Source organism: Grammomys surdaster, unplaced genomic scaffold, assembly GCF_004785775.1.
Source record: "Grammomys surdaster isolate TR1022 unplaced genomic scaffold, NIH_TR_1.0 166, whole genome shotgun sequence".
In the NCBI taxonomy this organism is placed as follows: domain Eukaryota; kingdom Metazoa; phylum Chordata; class Mammalia; order Rodentia; family Muridae; genus Grammomys; species Grammomys surdaster.
The window spans coordinates 6,661,571-6,681,707 of NW_021604614.1; the positions used below are offsets into that span (position 1 = coordinate 6,661,571).

The 20,137-nt window shown below is 45.1% G+C and overlaps 1 protein-coding gene across 4 annotated transcripts in view; it reads right to left on the reverse strand.

The window, feature by feature from the left end:
- Positions 1 to 2,910: 2,910 nt before the first annotated feature.
- Positions 2,911 to 20,137, reverse strand: part of Rabgef1 (RAB guanine nucleotide exchange factor 1) — a 41,919-nt gene continuing 24,692 nt past the window's right edge. For 2 of the 4 annotated variants that reach the window (XM_028765974.1, XM_028765975.1), the window contains exons 4-9: positions 18,219 to 18,388; positions 10,521 to 10,602; positions 9,388 to 9,520; positions 8,090 to 8,181; positions 6,370 to 6,626; positions 5,066 to 5,464 (exon numbers count right to left, since the gene is read on the reverse strand). In XM_028765974.1, coding sequence (XP_028621807.1) covers positions 5,066 to 5,464; positions 6,370 to 6,626; positions 8,090 to 8,181; positions 9,388 to 9,520; positions 10,521 to 10,602; positions 18,219 to 18,388 — 1,133 coding nt within the window. Of the gene's footprint in view, positions 5,465 to 6,369; positions 6,627 to 8,089; positions 8,182 to 9,387; positions 9,521 to 10,520; positions 10,603 to 18,218; positions 18,389 to 20,137 lie in introns of all 4 variants that reach the window. The other 2 variants (XM_028765973.1, XM_028765976.1) reach the window with 2 other exon arrangements.

Below are 20,137 nucleotides of genomic sequence, written 5' to 3' on the forward strand. Positions count from 1 at the left end.
CCAGGGAAGAACAGAGCCAAGCAGCATTCATTGTAGCTGGGGCTTGGCTAAGAACAAGCAGGCAAGGGAGAAAAGGTAAGATGTGTGAACAAAAAAGCTGAAGTCAGGCGAGCTGTGGGCACTCTGATGAAGTGGTCCCAACTACAGCCACAACTCAGGACCTCAGCACCTTTCTTGTGGACAGAAGAGGAGGCAACATTAGCTAGTCTCGGATGTCTATAGTCAAGCAGTCTTCAGCTGTAAACATCTGGGAGAATGATGCTGAGCCTTTTGCACACACTAACCAGTCCTTCACAAGTACTTATATTTGCACACACTGTCCACATTCACACTCAAGGGAAGGCTTTGCCAAATTCCCATCATCTGCTATGTACACATTTCAATCGGGGCTTTTTTCAGTTCCTCACAGGCGGTGGTGAGTTGGGGCTATATATCTTTGTGGTTATGGAAGCCCTCATCCCTGCTGGACAAGGCTTTCCAGGTGTGGCCAGTGAGCAGAGGCATGTCCACACCCTGTAACTAACCCCTCACCTTCCTGGAAGGAAGCCCACTAAGTTCACTGGCAACACGGGACTTTGGTGGAATTGTGCCTTGGCTTATCATTGAGACCTTAGAGGTAGACAGAGCTTAACCCTCGAAACATTGAAGAACCATATCAAAGATCAGAGTCCCAAACAATTTGGCATCTCTGGCCCCTGGGAAGGCTGCTGCTGCCAAGGGCTTTTAGTCAAGAGAGCAACTGGTTACTCATCTTTTGGATCTTTTTGCCCTAAGCTGCCTAGTCAAATCTTAACCCGTTTTCACCCCTACCCCTTCCTGAAGAGGTAACCCTAACAGTTATTATGGAATTGGGGCAGTGAACATCCTGGCTTTTTTCTAGCTCAGTAGGAGAAGTGGATGTGACCATTGGGGTACCTCTTCAGTGGACCTACCTAGAAGATTCCCCCAAAAGTGCTCTAATAGTTCTAGTCATGTAGCAGCCAGGTGCAGAGAGGGAAGGAAGTCTTTGGTCCCTGCCAAGAGAGATGGGGGTAGGGGTGGGGGGATAACAGCAGTGTGACATGTCCACACAGGCTCACACCACTGGGAATAACAGCAGTGTGACATCTCCACCCGTGTACACACAGGCTCATGTGTGTGATCACTGTTCCCTGGCTGATGGTGATGGGTCACTTTGCCGATTTCAGGTCAGCGGTTAGCATCCCAGCAGCTGCCTTCTGGCCTGACAACATGTAAGGAGTTCCATTCTATGTTTCAGTTGCCATGACAAAATGAGATGATCTGAACCAGGAAGCCAGGATAAACCTTCCCTCCCGTGAGCTGTTACGTTGAGTCTTCTGTCCCAGCAACATAAAACTAATGACCAGACTTCAACCGCTGTCTTTTAAAGCCCCCAACCATTATCACAGCAACAAAATACTAGTAACTATATGTACTCTTCTTGTAGTGAGGAACCATATATCAACCTACTTGGAAGAAGGATGGATCATGAAATTTTATTGATATAGACATCCTTTCTAACACTTGATTCAAGTCACATTCACAGTACATAAATAAATACCACATTTTCTTTTTTGTTTTTTTTGAGACAGAGTTTCTTTAAAAAAAAAAAAATCTGTCCTGTGTAGTCCTAGCTGTCCTGGAACTCACTCTGGAGACCAAGCTGGCCTCTGCCACTTGCCTCTGCCTCCGAGTGCTAGGATTAATGGCATGCGCCATCGTGCCCAGCAATACTACACTTTCTTGTTCAGAAAACAGAATCCCTGGCCACTGTCCTGATGCCAAACTATTAAGCCTCTACATGAGGCATGAGACTATTTGTCAAGCACTAGACCAGGGACATATCTGTAGAAACTCAGTGAGCAAGAAACTCACAAGTCAGCTTTCATGAGAAGCTGATGGGCTTTTCTGTTGTTTTTTGATGTTGTTATTTTGGTTTTTTGATTTTAGGTGTTATGTAGCCCAGGTTGGCCTAGAACTTCTAATATAACCAGGGCTGACTCTGAACTATTTTTCTCTGTTTACACAGTGCTGAGGTTCAAACCTTGAACTCTTGTTCCTCTGCCTGTACCCTGCCAGTTTTGACACAATTATTCTACTTAACATCATACAGCTAAAAGAATTGAATGTTTCCAGGAAAATTTAGACTACATGGACCTGGAGTAGCACCTAAAAAGTAGAGAAAATAAAGAAAAGTATGCTAGCTACTGTAATCACCTGGGCTCATGTTATTCTGAAAGAAGATCCTCATGGGTTATACATGGGTGTGGAAGCCAGAGATCAACCTTGAATTGGTTCCTCTGGCCAAATGCTACTCACCTTGTTTTTTGAAGATAGATGGTTTCTCTCACTCACCTGGAACTCTCCAAGCAGACAAGGCTGGGTGGCCAGTGAGCCCCGAGACCCTCCTGCCTCCATTTCCTCAGAGCTGAGATTGCAAGGATATACCACCACACCAGGATTTTAACATGGGTTCTGGGGATTAAATCCAGGGTCTCATACTTGCAAAGCTTTGTTATTTTACCTACTGAGCCATCTCCTCAACCAATTCACTGGCACCTATCATTCACTGCTGTCTGGGTGAACTTGGGGAACAGTGGATTCAACTGCTCTACGTCTTTAGTGACTGTTGATGTGTCGAACTTGGTATATTTAATGTCAGCTTAAATAAAGCATTAAAGTTTTCTATTTCACGCTGGAGAGATGGCTCAACAGCTAACAGTGCATACTGTTCTTGCAGAGGACCTGAGTTTGGTTCTCAGCAACCTTATCAGCTCACTACAGCTGCCTGTAACTCTGGGTCTAGGGGGTCTGATGCCCTCTACTGGCCCCTAAAAGTACCTGCACTCACATATGCACACACACAGAGACATACACATAATTAAAAACAAAATAAATACTTTTTAAAAGTTACATTCTTGTCCTACTTTTATTCCAAAATTATTATACTGCATATTTGTAGTAAACATTTAGGAAAATATGTTGGGAAAGGAAGAAAGCCTTTCTCAGCTACTCGAATGCCATGACACTGTTGAAGACCAGTGTCCTGAGGAACTCCTAATTTCACAAAGATGCTGATAACTATGTGGAAGAGTCACCCATCTGTGGTATAATCTGGTTGTAAGAAGTTCCACAGGGATCAGAGAAGATTCCCCACTGTAGGGCCTCGTGGAGGGAGGCATCAAGTAACATTACATAATCAATGCAATAGTCTTTGGTTATAGCATATTAATTAACAGGTTCATAACCCCTGGCTGCCAAGAGACCGCTGATTTTTAGTATAGGCTAGTTCTGTCCCCCGGAGACACTGGATAATGTCCAGAGACAGGCTTATTTTTTCTTTCTTTCTTTTGAGACAGGATCTCTACAGCCCAGGCTTACCTCAAACTCACTGTGTATGATGATCTGAACTCCTGATCCTCCTGCCTCCACCTCCCGAGTACCAGGATTATAAGCACATGCCACCACACATGAATGGAGACCATTTTCCCACAAACATGGAAGGCTGCTAGCATCTACTGGGTACAGAAAGCAAAAATCCTATTTAATATCCCACAATGTACAAGGCAGTCTTGCCATAACAAGAAAATCTTAGGCCACAATTGTCAATTCTGAGGTTGAAGGTTCTGAGAGATGTCTATAACCTGTTGATTCTGTTACCTGTTGATTGAGCTAAAGCAGACAATGAAGAGCATAAGGCACCCACTTGCTTCACACTTTGACAAGTTCCCTGTCAACTCCCATGAGCCTCATTTATTCGTTCCAACTTCCATCCAAGACCATGTCTTGGTATCACAGAATTTGGTGATGATTTGTCTGAATGAGCTGAGTGTAATGGTACAAATCCATAAATCCCACCATCAGGAGGTGGAGGTAGGAGGATCACCAGCTTGACGATAGCCTGGGTTACATAGCAACAGCCTGTCTCAAAAGACCCAGGAACAAAACAAAACCAATCAAATCAAAACGGCACTGTGGGTGACGTTTATTGGATGAATAAGGGAAAGGAAGCTACAAGCACAGTTCAAAGTCAACCGTACTAATTAGCAACTCCATGTGTTCATGTGTGTGTGTGGTACACGTGTGTAGAGGTACACAGGCACATATGTGGGCATGTGGAGGCCAGAGGTCAGCCTTGCCTGTCATTGCTCAGGAGCTGTCCATCTTGGTTTGTTTGCTTACACGGGGTCTCTCACTGTCAACAAGCTCCCCCACCCCGGAACCTTCCTGTCTCTGCCTCCCAGTAGTGCTGTTTCATGTGCGTGTCACCACGCCTGGCTTTTCACGTGTGGGCTGGACAGGGAGCTCGGGTTCCCACACTGGTGTGGAAAGCACTTTACTGACTGAGCCACCTCCCCAGGGTTCCAGAACAATATCTTATATGACCTAAAAGTTGGTGTCACAACTTCATAATATGGACCAAAAAGAACCTCAGAGTTAGGGCAGTTAGTGCTAAAGTCCTGTTAAAGCTCAAATGTTTTAGATTATTTTTAGTGGGACAAACCAAAGAAAATGGTACTAAAGGCAAACATTCAACATATTTCATTTTTACCTAAAAAAAAAAAAAAATCAGCTCCTGAAATGCCATGCTCGAGACACCACCCCTCCCCGGCCCTATTTTTTTTTTTTACATATTTACAATTTTACATATTTACTTATCAACATTATCTTCTATCTTTACAATTACAAAATTATTTCACACTGGGAGAGTGTGCAAACATAGAACTCATTTCAACATAGACTTTATAGCATCTGTTTTATCCTTTAAAAGGCAGTGTTTGCCCAAAACCAACAACAATGTCTACCACAGAGGAAGCCCATGGGAAAATCGGGGCGGACATAAAAGAGTAACATAGAATTCACACAAACCTACTCCACCAACTCAAATAAATAGTACATTATTATTTTCTAAGCTTCCCCTGCTAGGAAAAAAGAACAATCCCTAAATCTGTACTTTAAAAATACTTTGACATTTTAAGCAGTTAATTCATATTCCAGACCTGAAGAGCGGAACTCAGTAGCTCCCTGAAATCAGCCCCAAATGAACATGGCCGCGAGCGAGCCATCACCCTGCGTACACCTGAGGCTGCAGTGGGGGAGGGAGCTTGTCGTTCTCCACATTCTCAGAGTCGATGGCTGCTAAGGGTTGGTTCGGGGGCTTAATCTCAAGTGGGTATTTCTCAACAATGTCTTGAACTTCCTTGGCAATCCCGTCTGTCCAGTCTATTAAGTCTTTTTCAAGTTTCTTGGCTTCGTTCATGATCCTTTCTTGCCGTTCATTCAACTGAGACAAGAGGTCCAAGTTCTTATACATTTGCTTCACACCTAAGCAGGCCTCCGGGGACCAGCTCTCAGACTCTTGCTTCCTGGGGGACGTCTGGCCAGACATGTACCGGTCAAAATCCTCCTGACTTAAATTCAAAGACTGGGCGTCTAATTTCTCAATGAAAGCCACGGCACAGCACTGCAGAGAAAAAAGAACAGCATGGCAGTCAGGCAGAAGGGCTGCAAGGACTCACCCTCTCACCATTCTGAGTTCTGGGGACTGAACACAGAGCCTCGGGAATGCTAGGCAAGTGCTCTGCCACTAGCCAGATATCCTCTGCCCTGTCTCAGAAATAACTATAGCCCAGGCTAGCCCTAAACTATGTAGCCAAGAATGATCTTGAAATACTAATCTTCTGGGTCCTTGTACCTCTGTGTCTAGAGTCCTGAGACTGTAGGCATGGCACCCGGCCTGGCTGTCTCTTTTTAAGACAGGGACTCACTATGTAACCCAGCCCTTTGATCTGCCCAGCCCATCCTCTCTGCTGCTGCTATGCACTGGCATGCCCAGTTTTCTGGACACTTGATTTCCCCTTTGTTCCAGAATCTTCCACAGGATCACAGCTCCACTTCCCTGTTCCTCCGCAGACTGTGCTCTCTGCTCTCCATGCTGCCTTCTATATCCTCCCTCCCAGCTCCTGAGTCCCTGCTGTCTCCCACCTATGAGCACCGAAGGTCTGTTACCTGCCTTAAACTCACCCTGAGCGCCTGTTATTACATGTAAAACGTGTATTCAAAACCAAAACAGCTTCTACACCTAGCGAACTCTCCTTTCCACAGATCCCTTATTGGTGTCTGGGGCAATGCTGACCCGCCACTGGAACACGTCAGCAGCCCCGGTATCAGTGGACTCCTCCTTGCAGCTGATCGTGTGGGGCTGCAGTGATGCTGATGCCAAGCAAGCAACAGGAGCCAGGACATGTGCACAGACTGGTCCTGGTCACCTCCACTCTGAGAGACACGCAGCCTTAGGAGCTCTAAGCTGCCTCCCTCAGGCAAATCCCCTCCTGGGTCTTCTCCCTGCCTCCGGGAGTCACATCTTACCAGGTTGGTGAAGTAGTAGCCATCCTCGCCCGTCATGAGCCGGCTGGGGTTGCAGAAGCGAGTGATGTACTGGATGTTGGACTGCAGACGAGGGGGGTTGCCCTTCAGGACGATGTAGATAAGGGTGGGCAGGAAGTCATCGGCGGAGGCTGGCTCATTCTTGGTGATCTTGATGGCATTGAAGATGTGCTTGCTGCACCTGGTGATGCAGGCCAGCTTGTCCCGAGGCACACGCTTCGAGTCCATCTCAATGATGTCTGTGGAGAGGAGGCATGGCACTCCATGAGGCAGTTACCACACAAGTAGCAATTGGCGGGAGCAATGGGCTGAACTCTTTCCTTCAGGACCCAGAGGTGTCTCCATCACCCAGCACCTCAACAGTTAACTTAGTACAGGAAGTAGATCCCCAAAGCATCATCGGTCTCAAACATGGGTCACTGAGTGTCAGGGACTACCTGACTACCCAGGATCAAGTAGCGAGCAGAAGGCAGACTGGGAATGACACCAGTTTGCACAAGAAGCTGTGGAGAAGCACCCCTAAGCCCCATGGAAAAGGAGAACACGGCTTTAAAAGTATCTCACATTTCTTATTGTTTACTTGCTTTTTGTTGTTTGTATTTTTTCAACTAGAGCTTATATTTACAGCCCAGGCTTACCCCAATTTCCTTATGAAGGAAGAATGACCTGGACCTTCCAAGTGCTGAGATGGTGGGTGTGCACCAGCACACCCAGTTAATCCAGTACTGGATGGAACACCGGGCTCTGTAGGCTGAGCCCCATGCCCAGTCTCTCACACAGCTCTATGCTCAGTTTATAACGTCTTCACTGTGCACACTGCTTCTCGAAGAGGGTCAGGCTTCAGACAAGCCCTCTCTCAGACAGAAAAGCAGAAGAGTGGACTTGAGTGGAAAAGAGTAGTAGCAGTCACTGTCGGCTCTAGCTGTTTGACCTTGGTTTATCTCAATGACCAGAGGATGACACTTTGGGCCAGCAAGGTGCCTTGGTATGTAACAATACTGTGGTGCCTGACAGCCTATGAGTTCGATCCCCATGAAACACACTGTGGGAGAGAACTGACTCCCACAATTTGTTCTTTGCCCTCACACTCAAGATGTAGTATGCAGCCCCAAAGAAAGACAGAAAGACGGGAGGTGGGGAGGATTTATTAAAGAAAATATCAGAAGAATGAGACCAGAGAAATGGCTCAACAGGTAAGAGTACTGGCTCCTCTTCCAGAGGAGCAAGGTTCAGTTCTCAGCACCTCCATGGCAGCTCACAACTGTCTGTAACTCCAGTCCCACAGACATACCTTTCAACCAATCAATATTTTTTTTAAATATCAAAAGCATCTCAAGTGAAAAGAGAGAACTCCATCACAAAACAAGGAGAGGGAAAGGAGCTTACTTGCTGCAGTGTGTAGCACCCAGCACTGCAGTGAGTAGCACCCAGCACTGCAGTGTGTAGCACCCAGCACTGCAGTGAGTAGCACCCAGCACTCAGGGAGCAGAGGCTGAGCCAGCTGGTCCTCCATAACAAGTTCCAGGCTAGCCAGGGTTACATAATGAGATCCTATCTTAAATGAATGAGCAAAAGAAAGAAAGAGGGAGAGAGGGGAGGAGGAATGGAGGGTATACATTTAAAGGCCTTTCTGTGCGTTATACTGCAGTATCACGGTAAGCTATAGAGAACATTCAGATGTAAAGCTCACAGCCACACTGACCTGTGATCGCTTTCACCACCATGTCGGACACTTCAGGGATTTCCTCATTGACAGGGACACAGAGCATCTGAGGTGTCACCCAGTGCAGAGCCCTGCAGAGAAAGGGATGGCCAGGAAGAAGTCTGAGAACGGAGGGTAGACTCTAATCTTGCTGTTCCTCCAACCAAAACAAGGGTAGCACTGACTTACTAGGCAATCCCAAGTTCAAGCACAGGACTCCTGTCTATCTAAGATTAACAGACACAAGAAAGTAAAACCCTGAATGCCACATGCTTCTGTGCCTCTCACAGCAGAGGACAGAGGGCAGAGTGTCCTGGCCCAAAGGAGATTCTGCTGTGAAGGCTGAGAACCTGTGCTTGCTGTCCTCACAGTCCAGAGCTGGTCCTGCACTGTAACACCCTGCCTTCCACATCCTAGAGCCCCTGAACAGGAAGACCTATGTCCTCACAACCTAAGTCTCAAAAAAAAAAAAAATAGGGGAAAGGGGGCTGGAGAGATGGCTCAAAACTTCATAGCCCTGTCTATTCTTGCACAGGACCTGGGTTCCGTTCCCAGCACCCACATGGGAGGCTCACAACCATCTGTAACTCTGGACTCAAGGGACCCAATGCTTCTTCTGACCTCCATAGGTTCCCGTATGCATGTGGCACACATAACATAAACTCAGGGACATTCATGTACACATGAAGTACGTTTTTAAAGGAGGAAGAGGAAAGGCTTCCTGATCCACAGCCATAGGGAGCCCCAGCTCTATGTTCCTGCCATAGCTCTGCCTTCTCCACCACGATGGGTATTCCCTCCTAAACCACAGCCAAAACAATTCCTTCGCTTCAATTATCCCTGTCAAGTATTTTCCAACAACAGTGGAAAGTTAACTAGCACAGGTAGCTTGTTTCTAAATGTTCCACTGCTGCTGAACTGCAGAGTCTGGGTCCAGCCCTTGAGCTCCCTGAGAATGGGTCAGTAATCGTCACCAGTTCAGATGGCCAAAGCTGTGCTACAGAGGAGGAAAGACATCCTCCACCACCTGGAGACTGACAGTCACAGTTTCCCGCCTTACAAGATGGCACAAAGAAACAAGAAATCAAGTCCTTGTGCTCCTTGAAACTTTTAGGGATCTAGAATGATCTCACATATCCAACAAGGGTCCTATCTCCAGACAGACAGAAAAGCGGGTTATCATAAGCCTGGCTGAGAGGCTCACACTGGTACTGCTCAAGACTGGAAGCTTACACGCACTGTTAGCCACATGCTATCACTCCATCCGAGACAGTAGATAAAGCAGACGCTGTGATCACCTGATCCTCTTTTGAATGGCGAGATCTTTCTTCTCATCATCAGTAGTCTCTGGGCAGAACACAAATTTATAGAGACGGGTCATGATGTGCTTTTCGATCTGATCCATTATCTTCTCCACTTTCTCTGGAGGCACTGGAAGACACAAACGGGTAAGCAGCTCAGGAGAAGGATTTCAACTCAAGACTATACTTTCGTAGTATTTTCTATACAGAAAAATAAATGCTATAAACACACCAGTAAAGAAACTTTAAAAATCCTCTTTGAAAATTCATGACTCTCTGGGCTGGGGATGTACCCCAGTTGACGGAGGTTTGGCCTAGAATGCAAGAAGCCCTGGGATCCACTCCCAGCACTGTATAAAGCAGGCATGGTGGTGCATGTCTGAGGAGGATCAGGAACACGAGGTCATCCTTGTCTATCATCAAGTTAGAGGCCAGCCTGAGCTATGTGAGACTCTGTCTCAAGAAAACAACCAAAGAAATTACAACTTTCTAAACTACATCATACAGAATTCCCTCCTACTTGCTAAACTGGTTCACTGGAACCTAACAGGTATATGTCCTGCCAAGTAGGAAGACTTCTGTGGGCCCCTCTCTATTGCTACACTGGTAAACCACTTGCAATTCCCAAGGCTGCCAAGTGCTGGCACATCTCCTTTCTTCTGCGGTTTCCCACAAAGCCACCATGTTCTCTCTGAAGCATGCAGGTGGACATGAAGCAATTGAAATGCGCCCTCAAGTATAGTGTCAATAGAAGGCCAGAGAATCTCTACAAAGCAAACCCAAAGCTTTAAGTTGGTGAGTCTCAATTTCTTTCTGTTCCAACTTTTTTAGGTTTACGTCATCATGAACAATGACTCACCTAATGGCAATGCCAAGGTGGGGATTCACACAGAAAACTACCTGAGCATCTCTGCTCTTCCCACTTTACTTACAATGTAGGAATTCTATTACTCAGCATTACCCATTGCCCCAGGCATACACAGGGAGGCATTCAAGGGCACTGCCAGGTATGAGACAGATGCCAATATCAGCACAGTACTTTTCACCAGCCAGGCCAATCTGAGGAGGTGAGGGCAGCTACCCTGAGCTATGACCAGCTGCTCCACAACAGCTGGCTGACAACATATTACCTTTCCCACGGGTCTGCAATCTCTCAGCCACATTCTGGTAAAAGTCCTGCGTACACTCTGACTGTTCCTCGATGCTTAAATCCTGCAATCAACAGACCATAGGTTGGTGAGCAGCTGAAAAGTTTGAGAACACCAAATCTGAACAAGTCTCTAAAACACACTCCTTGCATTAAGCTGACTCTAAAAGAACTTACAAATATCACACATATTCTGCAAGAAACAGAACTCGACCACGGATGATCTTTACACACCACTGCATGTACACACAATCTGTGCACACTTACTGACTTCATGTGCATCATCACCCCCGCTATTACAATTTATCACTATCACTACTGCTGTTGGTGATTTCTCCATGACAGGGTCTTACTGTGTAGGCTGGACTTCTGTTTAGAATTCAACAGTTGTAATATGTAGGTTTCAGATCCCTTTTGAGTTGGTTTTTAAAAATATTCATTTATTTTTTCACTTTAAAAAATGTTGAGCCGGGCGGTGGTGGCACACGCCTTTAATCCCAGCACTTGGGAGGCAGAGGCAGGCGGATTTCTGAGTTCGAGGCCAGCCTGATCTACAGAGTGAGTTCCAGGACAGCCAGATATACACAGAGAAACCCTGTCTCGAAAAACCAAAAAGTTGAATGCCCTCTAGTATTCATGGAGAAGGTACAGCAAACGGACCAAGGCACTTTGGCATTTGATCCTAGACCTGTCAATGTGCTGTAGCAGGAACATTTGAATTGCTTTCCAGTCATTACTTTGAAATACACCATTAAGAGTCAACAACCATAGTTTTCCTACTATGCTTAAGAACATCAGATAGGCTGGAGAGATGTCAGAGGTTAAGAGTACCTGCTGCTCTTCCAGAGGATTAAGTTCTAGCATAGACATCAGGTGACTCACAACAGCCTAGAGCTACAGCTTCTGAGTCCCCAAACCTCTGCTGACACGATGGGCATCTGCACGCATATACACATACTGACATGCAGATACGTGTGCACGCATGCGCGCGCACACACACACCCACACCCCATTTGAGGTTTAACCTATCTAGTGCACCCTTGTACCTGGCTGGCCCTCCTTTCCTCCCCTCTGCCTTTTGCCCAGCACCTGGAGGCCCTGTTCTGCATTCTACTCCCACGATGTTATTGCTTCTAATTTTAGAACTAAGTCTGTGCTACTTCCTCCCAACTTCCTCAAGAATTAAAGCTTGTTTTGATGAGTCTCTTCCTTTTAGCCATATCCGACTGGTTTCTAACAGTAACCAGATAGGTCAAACTACTTTTTGGTTTAGAACAGTAAAGAGGCCGCTGGCAATGTAGCTCAATGGGTACAGTGTTCCAGCACAGTGTAAACCAGTGCTGTATCCGTGTGACTAAGCACTTGGAGGGAGAGGCAGGAGAATCAATCAGGAGTTCACGGCCAGCATAGGCTACAGGAGACCTCGTCTCAAAAATACATAAATACATACGATAAGGTACAGGAGGGCCCTCATCTTTCTATTATTCCCAGAAAGTGTGGGTGAAAATGAAGACATATTTCACACTATAATCTCTTCACCTAAACATGGAAAAATACCTTTTCCATAAGTGTCAACACAGGGCAAACTGTAAGTTAACACAAAATAACCAGTAACAACTGTTTCTATTTTATTCATTTGTTTAATTTTATGTGCATTGGTGTTTTGCCTACCTGTCTATGGAGGGTGCCAGAAGCCCTGGAATGGGGGTTACAGACAGTGGTGAGTTGCCATGTGGGTGCTGGGAACTGAACACAGGAGCTCTGGAAGAGCAGCCAGTGCTCTTAACCACTGAGCCATCTCTTTAGCTCCTTGCTTTTTTATTGCTATTGTTTTGTTTGCTTGTTTTTTGAGTCAGGGTCTCTCTACGTAGCCCAATCTGTCCTAGAACTCCCTCCCTGTGTACACCAGGCTGGGCTAGAACTTAAAAAACCACCCTCCTCTGCCTTCTAAGTGCTGAGATTAAAGGTGGGAGGCACCATGCAAGGCAGTAGCAAATCTTAATAGACAGACTCTCCAAGAAACAAAACAAAAAGCAACGAAATGACCAAAAGATCCTGTATTGTTCCTGAGCACCTCCTTAGGAGACGGGGATCACATGGGAGCTGCTCACACACATGTGTGCCCACCACACACCACATGCATGCATGATGCTCTCAGAAGCAGGGACGTATCAGGTTCACCAAGCCAAGGGTGCTGAGAACTGAGCCTGGGTCCTCTCCAGCTCTCCAGCCCTGTGGAAATTCGTGTGTTAAAACCCGAATTCGGGTTTAGAGATGGCTCAATGGTTAGGAGCACTGGCTGCCCACCGCCTCACAGGATAGTCCAGGTCAGCCTCTAACCCACTGCTATCTGCCTCACAAGTGCTGAGATGAAAGCCACACGCCACCATACCCAGCGTATGACTTTTAGTTTTGAGACAGGCTCTCATTATTTTGTCCAAATCAGTCTCAAATTTGTGGGCATAAGTAATCCTCCCTCCTCAGCCTCCCCAGTGCTTAAAGTATAGGCTTACATCAACACACCCAACCTAATAGCATGTTTTAAACATGTTTTCATAGAAACAGACTTGAAGAAAACAATTCTTCAACAACCCATGGACCTCATTAAATCAGATAACAGGGTTCTGAGGTGATTGTCCTTCTGCATCTCTTCTGCACTTTTTTCTTGTTGAGATAAGGTCTCACGATGTAGCTCTGCTGGCCTCCAACTCAGAGATGTAGTCCACTTGCCTCTGTCTCTTGAGTGCACAGATTAAAGACCTGCGCCACAATGCCCACTTTCACCATACTTTAAAATTACTCTTGAAGGGCTAGAGTGATGACTCAGCAGTTAAGAGCATTTGCTGCTCTTCCAGAGGACCCCGGTTCAATTCCCAGCACCCACACAGCAGCTCACAGCTGTCTCCAACCCCAGTTTCAGAGAATCCAATGCCCTCTTCTGACCTCAGTCGGCCGTGCAAACACTAAGTACACAGATACACATGCAGGCAAAATATCTATATACATAAAATAATAAATAAAATTAAAATAATTTGAGAAAATTTAAATTACTCTTGAGACATGAGGCTATGTTCAGAGGACAAAGGAAACCTACAGATAGTACACTACCCAGGTGACCACATTTACCCTTGAGCCCACACATTATCCACCCACTACAGCTTAAGTCTTACAGGAAGATAATTTTTCCTTGTTTCTGCTTTTCTTTGACATAGGGTTTCTATGTGTGGTCCTGGCTGTCCTGGAACGCACTCTAGGCTGGCCTCAAACTCAGGAGTCTGTCTCTGCCTGCCAAGTACTGGGGTTAAAGGTTGTACTACCACACCTGGCTATGTTTTGCTTTACTTTTTATTATGTATACAAATGTGTGTGTAGGGGTATGTACACAGGTGCAGAGGTCAGCAGAGGACCCTCTATCCTCTGGAGCTACCCTTACCAGAAGCTGTGCACTCCCCAACAGTGGGTGTGGTAAAACTTATAGATCCTCAGAATGAGTAGAACCAGCTTACTCTTAGCTGCTGAGCCATGTCTAGATAACCTTTTATAAGATTCTTTTATATAAGTTACTATGCCTTATAAATTCTAGCTTCTTTTTTCCTTTTTAAATTCAGGTGCTGGAGGCTGAACTCAGAACATTGTCCATAAAGCCACACAAAGCCACTCTGCCCTTTTTCTCTTCTCTATCCCCCCAACCCCTTTTCTCTCAGAAGTTAGTTGGTTTTGAGGGATTTGATTCTTTTTCTTTTCTTTTTTCACTTTTTTGAGACAGTTTCTCTGTGTATCCTTGCCTGTCCTAGAACTCCCTCTAAAGACCAGGCTAGCCAGGAGCTTGAGAGATCCGCCTGTCTGTGCATCCTGAGGGTTCTGGGACTGAACCTAGGACCTGCTGTGTGCTAAGCAAGCTGTATTCCTGGACTACCTCCTCTGTTTTCTTAGCTTTAGAATCTTTTGTTTGTTTGTTTGTTTGTTTGTTTGTTTTTGTTTTTGTTTTTCGAGACAGGGTTTCTCTGTATAGCCTTGGCTGTTCTGGAACTCACTCTGTAGACCAGGCTGGTCTCGAACTCAGAAATCCACCTGCCTCTGCCTCCCAAGTGCTGGGATTAAAGGCGTGCACCACCAGTACCCGGCTTTGTTGCTGTTTTTTTAAGACAGAGTTGTACTCTGTAGCTCAGGCTGACTTGGAACTCACTATGTAGTTCATTCATGCTGGCTTCAAGCTTGATGATCCTGTCCTAGCTCTCCCAATCCCGGAAGATTACAGCAGTGATTCATGCAAGGATGCTATGTTAATCATGTGCCTGCTCTTCTCATTACAGTGGAAATATACCATTGTAAAGACTATGACAAGGTTCAGGAACACATTAAATCCGGTAGCTAATCACAGAGCCAGATGTGGTGGGACATAGTTAGAACCTTGGTCAGTATTCAGGGGATTACAAGTTCAAGGCCCACGTGAACTATATAGTGAGACCCTACCTCAAATGAAAGAGAACCCAGTAGGTGATAATATAATTAAAAATAAAAAAGGTGTTTGCTGGAAAGACAGCTCTGAGGTTAAGAATACTTGCTGTACTTGAAGAGGGGTGGAGTTCTGTTCCCAGCACCCACATGGCAGCTCATAACTGCCTGTAATTCCTGCGCTGGGAGATTCAACACTCTCTTCTAGCCTTGAGCAAATACCCACATTTTAAAAAAAAAAAAAAACAACAACAAACTGAGTGACTCTCTCATTAGAGCCCACACACACTCATGCCTCTTAGGGTGTGTCTTACTTTCTTCTGGAGCACCCCTTCCAAACCTTGAGCTAGTTAATATTAATATCAATCCTATCTATTTCAAAATATCTTTACTAAACTAACTCTGCTTTTAAAACTGGAGGTAAAATAAACAAGCTTCAGAAAAAAGTCAGCAGAATAAATGTTGTTGGATGGTTAAAGCATTACATAATACAATGTTGTAGTGGTCTGAAATAGGCAAGTGCTGAAATTTTAGCCAGAAGTAATCTGTTTAGGGATTTTTTTAAAGCCTAAATACAGATAAAGTGTTTCCTAACAAAGATCAAATAGCTGGGAAAGACATTGAACACAGCTCTGAAAACAATTGTCTACTCTTGGCCCACATACAGAACAGGTTGTTCAACTCTGGCATAAACTAGGACTGGAGACAACAGGAATGATCCAGATCAGACAGAAGCAGGAGTGTGTCACTGTTCTAGACCTCAGCAATGTGGGAGAAAAAACCTGTGCAATGCAATAGGAACAAAGACCAGTGGGTATCAATGGCCATGAGGCCGGCCCTAGAGATAGGGTTTACTTTTCATGCTGAGTCGGCCTTCGAGTTATATCAACAAAGTGTAAGTGGGGTAAAGCTTTGTGAGCACGTCTGAAGAATTGAGAGTGCACATTAATCTAAGTGCATCTCAAATCTCCAACCGTCCCTAAGTTGTAATTAATACATTTATCTGAGTAGTGTCATAAACTTAGAGTACGTAAGTCCAGGCACAAGTAACAAGTTTTATAACTTGGAGCCAAAGGCCAGTAGGGATTCCTTCAAACTCCTGCTGAGATAGGTAGCTGGCTGCTAGGCCTGGCTACTCAAGTTTGATCCCTGGGGCCCACATGGTAGAAAGAGAGAGCAGACTCCTCAAAGTCATTCTCTGATCTCTAAACACTCATGCCTATTTACAAGCATATACATAAACACACAGTCAATCAATCAATCAATCAGTGTAATTTTAAAAATCTATCTGGATGTTGCCCATCACACTAGACACCAAAGACAGACCGGACACACGCACGAGACTGGATCTCTTACCACAGAGCAGTTGCTACTAGTGTAAAAGAGAAAAGTAGCTGCTCAGGAGGAGAGATCTGAAGCTGACCAGGTCTCCAGTACCAATCAGTGATGCCCTGAACACACAGCATGGTGGCCTCTATACAGTGTCTCACTGTGCAGCCCTGGATAGCCTGGAACTCACTATGTAGACCACACTACCCTTAGACACACAAAGGTCTGCCTGCCTCTGCCTGCAGACTGCTGTTACTAAAGAAAGGTGTGTGGCACCATGCCAGGCTTGCTTCTTTATTTTCACAGACTCACTAAAAAGTCAACTAAATGCTTACAGAATAAGGGTAGTCTATGCTTCTCAGAAGAAGAAAAACAAACCCAAACTGATCAGTGTTCCTGTAAATATATTATAAACACAGTAGTATATTTTGTACAAACTATAGTGTAAATGCAACTTTATTAGAGGTGTCCTCTTGACAGTGCAAAAACAACCCTCAAACTTGACTTTTTACACATTCAAGAAGCCTATCACTCCACACACACCTCACTACCATTACACACACACACACACACACACCTACACACACACACACTCAGCAGCTGCTTGCTTGAACTCCAAATGTCAGTTTCTTCACAAACGCTTAAAGTACAAAAGACAGTCGTGCTAACATGGGGTCACAACAGCCCTGAAGGGAAAGGAGAAAAGCCCTCCCTCGGAGCACTGACTCTTAGACCACTGCTGCTTGTTGATCACCGTTCCCTCCTCTCTCTGTAAGCTCTCTTCCCCTCACAGAACGCACAGGTGGAGCTAGCTGAGTCTAATACTGTAGAATGTGAACAGACTTCATTATTACTTACAAAATGAATTCTTTCTCAAGTAGCTTTATGAATTATGGGAACTGAAATTACAGACAAGAAATTCTGGACTAAAGACACAGGTGTGAACAAGCATGGTGGCAAATCCCACCTCTAAATGACAGCAGCATTCCAGAGGCTGTGGAAGTGTGTGTGTGTGTGTGTGTGTGTGTGTGTGTGTGGTGTCACAAGTTCAAGGCCACTCTCAGCCATACGGCAGATTGGAAGTAGACCTAGGAGATCCCACCTCAAAACCCCACAAAACAACCCCCCTACCAGGCAAGGTGGTATGTTTCCATAATCCTAGCACTATGAAGGCTGAGGAGGGAACCAGGGAGCTGGAGGCTAGCCTGGGCTACATAGTGAGAGACATGTGGAAGGCACAGCTCTAGTTCACTTTGAAAACCATAGCAAGCTAAGCAGACCAGTCATGGTCACTCATCTTGTTTGGCTTTTATAATCCTTCATCTACAAAACAAAAGGACTGAAACTGCAGCTACCCAGGTACCTATCAACTTCTACACTCTTTCTTCCTTTCTCTAAATAAACAGAAAGAATACTAAAACTCTAAATAAATGCCAGGCATGGTGGCCACACCTTTAGCTCGCATGTGGATCTCTGTGAGTTCAGGTCAGCCTGGCATACACAGTGAGTTCCGGGCCAGGCAAGGCTATGTCAGTGAGACCCTGCCTTAGCTGAGAAATAAAAGACGGGAAAAAATCCAAATACAAAAAGGAAAGCCAGTAATAAGGAACAAGGTCCAGCTCCTGCTCCCGACCTAGCAGTTGAGTTGAAGGTCTCTGCAGGCAGGCTGCACAAGCACAGGGGAACAGGCGAGGTAGCCTGTCCCTGCAGAAGTTCCAGAGATGACCAGGCACAGTGGAAAAGTACTAGCCTGGAGTCCGGTGTTAGCTGAACTAAAAGGCTGGTCTTAAGTAACTATCAACCTGTTCTTCTCAGGTGTAAAATGACAAGATTACAGCTCTCTCTAACCCTCCCTAAAACCACAGCTCTTGTTTCCAAGTGGTTAGTGTCAGCCTACCCTTTTATAAGGCATTGCTTCCAAAAACATCTTCGTCTGTTTATAGACTTCTTGGCCTGTCTTGTGGAAGGTCTTGAGAAAGTCTATGAACTCCTTAGTCACTCGGTCCGTCTCAATGCTGGTCTGCCGGTTTATGGAGGGACTGGGAGCTTTGGCTTCCTGAATTTCTGCTGGGAAAATTAAACACAGTAAGTTTTGTTACCCAAAAGACTGATGTATGGAATTACTCTATGCAGCTAACAAGATTACTGAAATTATGTTTCATCAAAATTAAATCTGTATCACTTTATATTTAAACATTTGGATGAGCTTCCTTAAAGTAAGGAAGAGTAGGAAGTGTAAGCAGATAAAAGTGCACGATCTAGAACATCCTCAGCAGAACTGAACTGCGGTTCAGCTGGCAGAGTGCTGGCTGGCATGTAGGAATCCCTGGGTTCCAGCCCCAGCAATGAGTAAACAACTAGAATCCCAGCACTTGGGAAGTAGAAGCAGGAAGATTCAGGTCAGTTAAAGGTCATTCTCAGTTGCCTAGTGAGTTTGAGGTCAGCCTGGGCTACAGGCTGTCTCAAAGACCTTATCTACAGGATGACTAGTGGATCAACAGGTTAAAAAAAAAAAAAAAAGAGCTTGTTGTACAAGCCTGGCAACCTGAATTCAATCCCTGAGACCCACTGGGTGGAAACACAGAATAGAGTTCTGTATTGTTCTCTGCTCAACAACTGAACTACAGTATAACTATTCTTAAAAACACAAATACAGGGCAGGGTATGGTGGTGGCAAACTTTAGTCCTGGCAGAGGCAGGAGGATCTCTCAAAGTGAGTTCCAGACTAGCCAGGGCTACAAAGTGAGATCCAGAAAAGACATTAACAAATAGAAAAATAAAATCAAGTACTAACAAAGACTCTCACATCTGTGCTAGCAACCTAACAGCTGCGTTAGGCAGTCAATGATGTAAGAAGGCAGGATAATTCGTTATAAAGAAGCACATGAAGGGGCCTGGTACTCCCTGAAGTCACAGTTCCTCAGAGATGACTGAGTGCTATGGGAAAGTACTAGTGCCACCCCCTCAAATTAAAAAAAAAAAAAAAATGTAAAAAATAAAACCCAACTAATCGTGGGCTCACAGGGGAAAATGCCTGCCACACAGGCCCAGAGATGTGAATTTTATCTGTAGAACCCATATAAAAGTAGAAGGAAAATTTCACAAAGTTGTAATGTTATTTCCACAGACACACAGCCAACTAACAATTTTTCTTTTATTTTCTCTAAACTAACAGAAAGCAAATAAGATACTCAAGAGAAGTTGCTCGTTAGCATTTAGTCACTAATACTGAGAGTGAAACAGAGCCCTTTCTTGAACAACTTTCTTGCAGATCACCTGAGTCAAAAAGTCACCCATGGAAATAACCACCAATGAAAGCACGAAGGCATCAGGTGACACACAGCACTAGAAAACTTCCAAATCACATTTCCCTGCCAAGAAGACAAAAGGCCAGTTTATTCACCCACCATTCAGTTTGCAAGTCACACTACTCGAAGTAAAAATGCATCCAAGCTGGGTGTGCTGGCACATGCCTGTAATTCTAGCACTGAAGGTTGAGGCAGGAGGATCAAGTTCTAGGTCAGCCCGGATTACACAGTGCATCTGACACCAGCTTGAACTATATATAGCAAGAGTCTGTCAACACACACACACACACACACACACACACACACACACACACACACGGAGAGAGATGGTGGGAGATAGAGAGATTTTATCTGGTTTTTCCCGCCTCAGCTTCCTCAGCAAGTGTGCACCATCACACCCCACAAGAAAAAGAAACCAAAAGGTATTAAAATCTACCAACTTCACACTTTCTTTTTGTCTGTTTTTGAGACAGAGCTTCACTATGTACAATACAGGATGGTCTCGAAC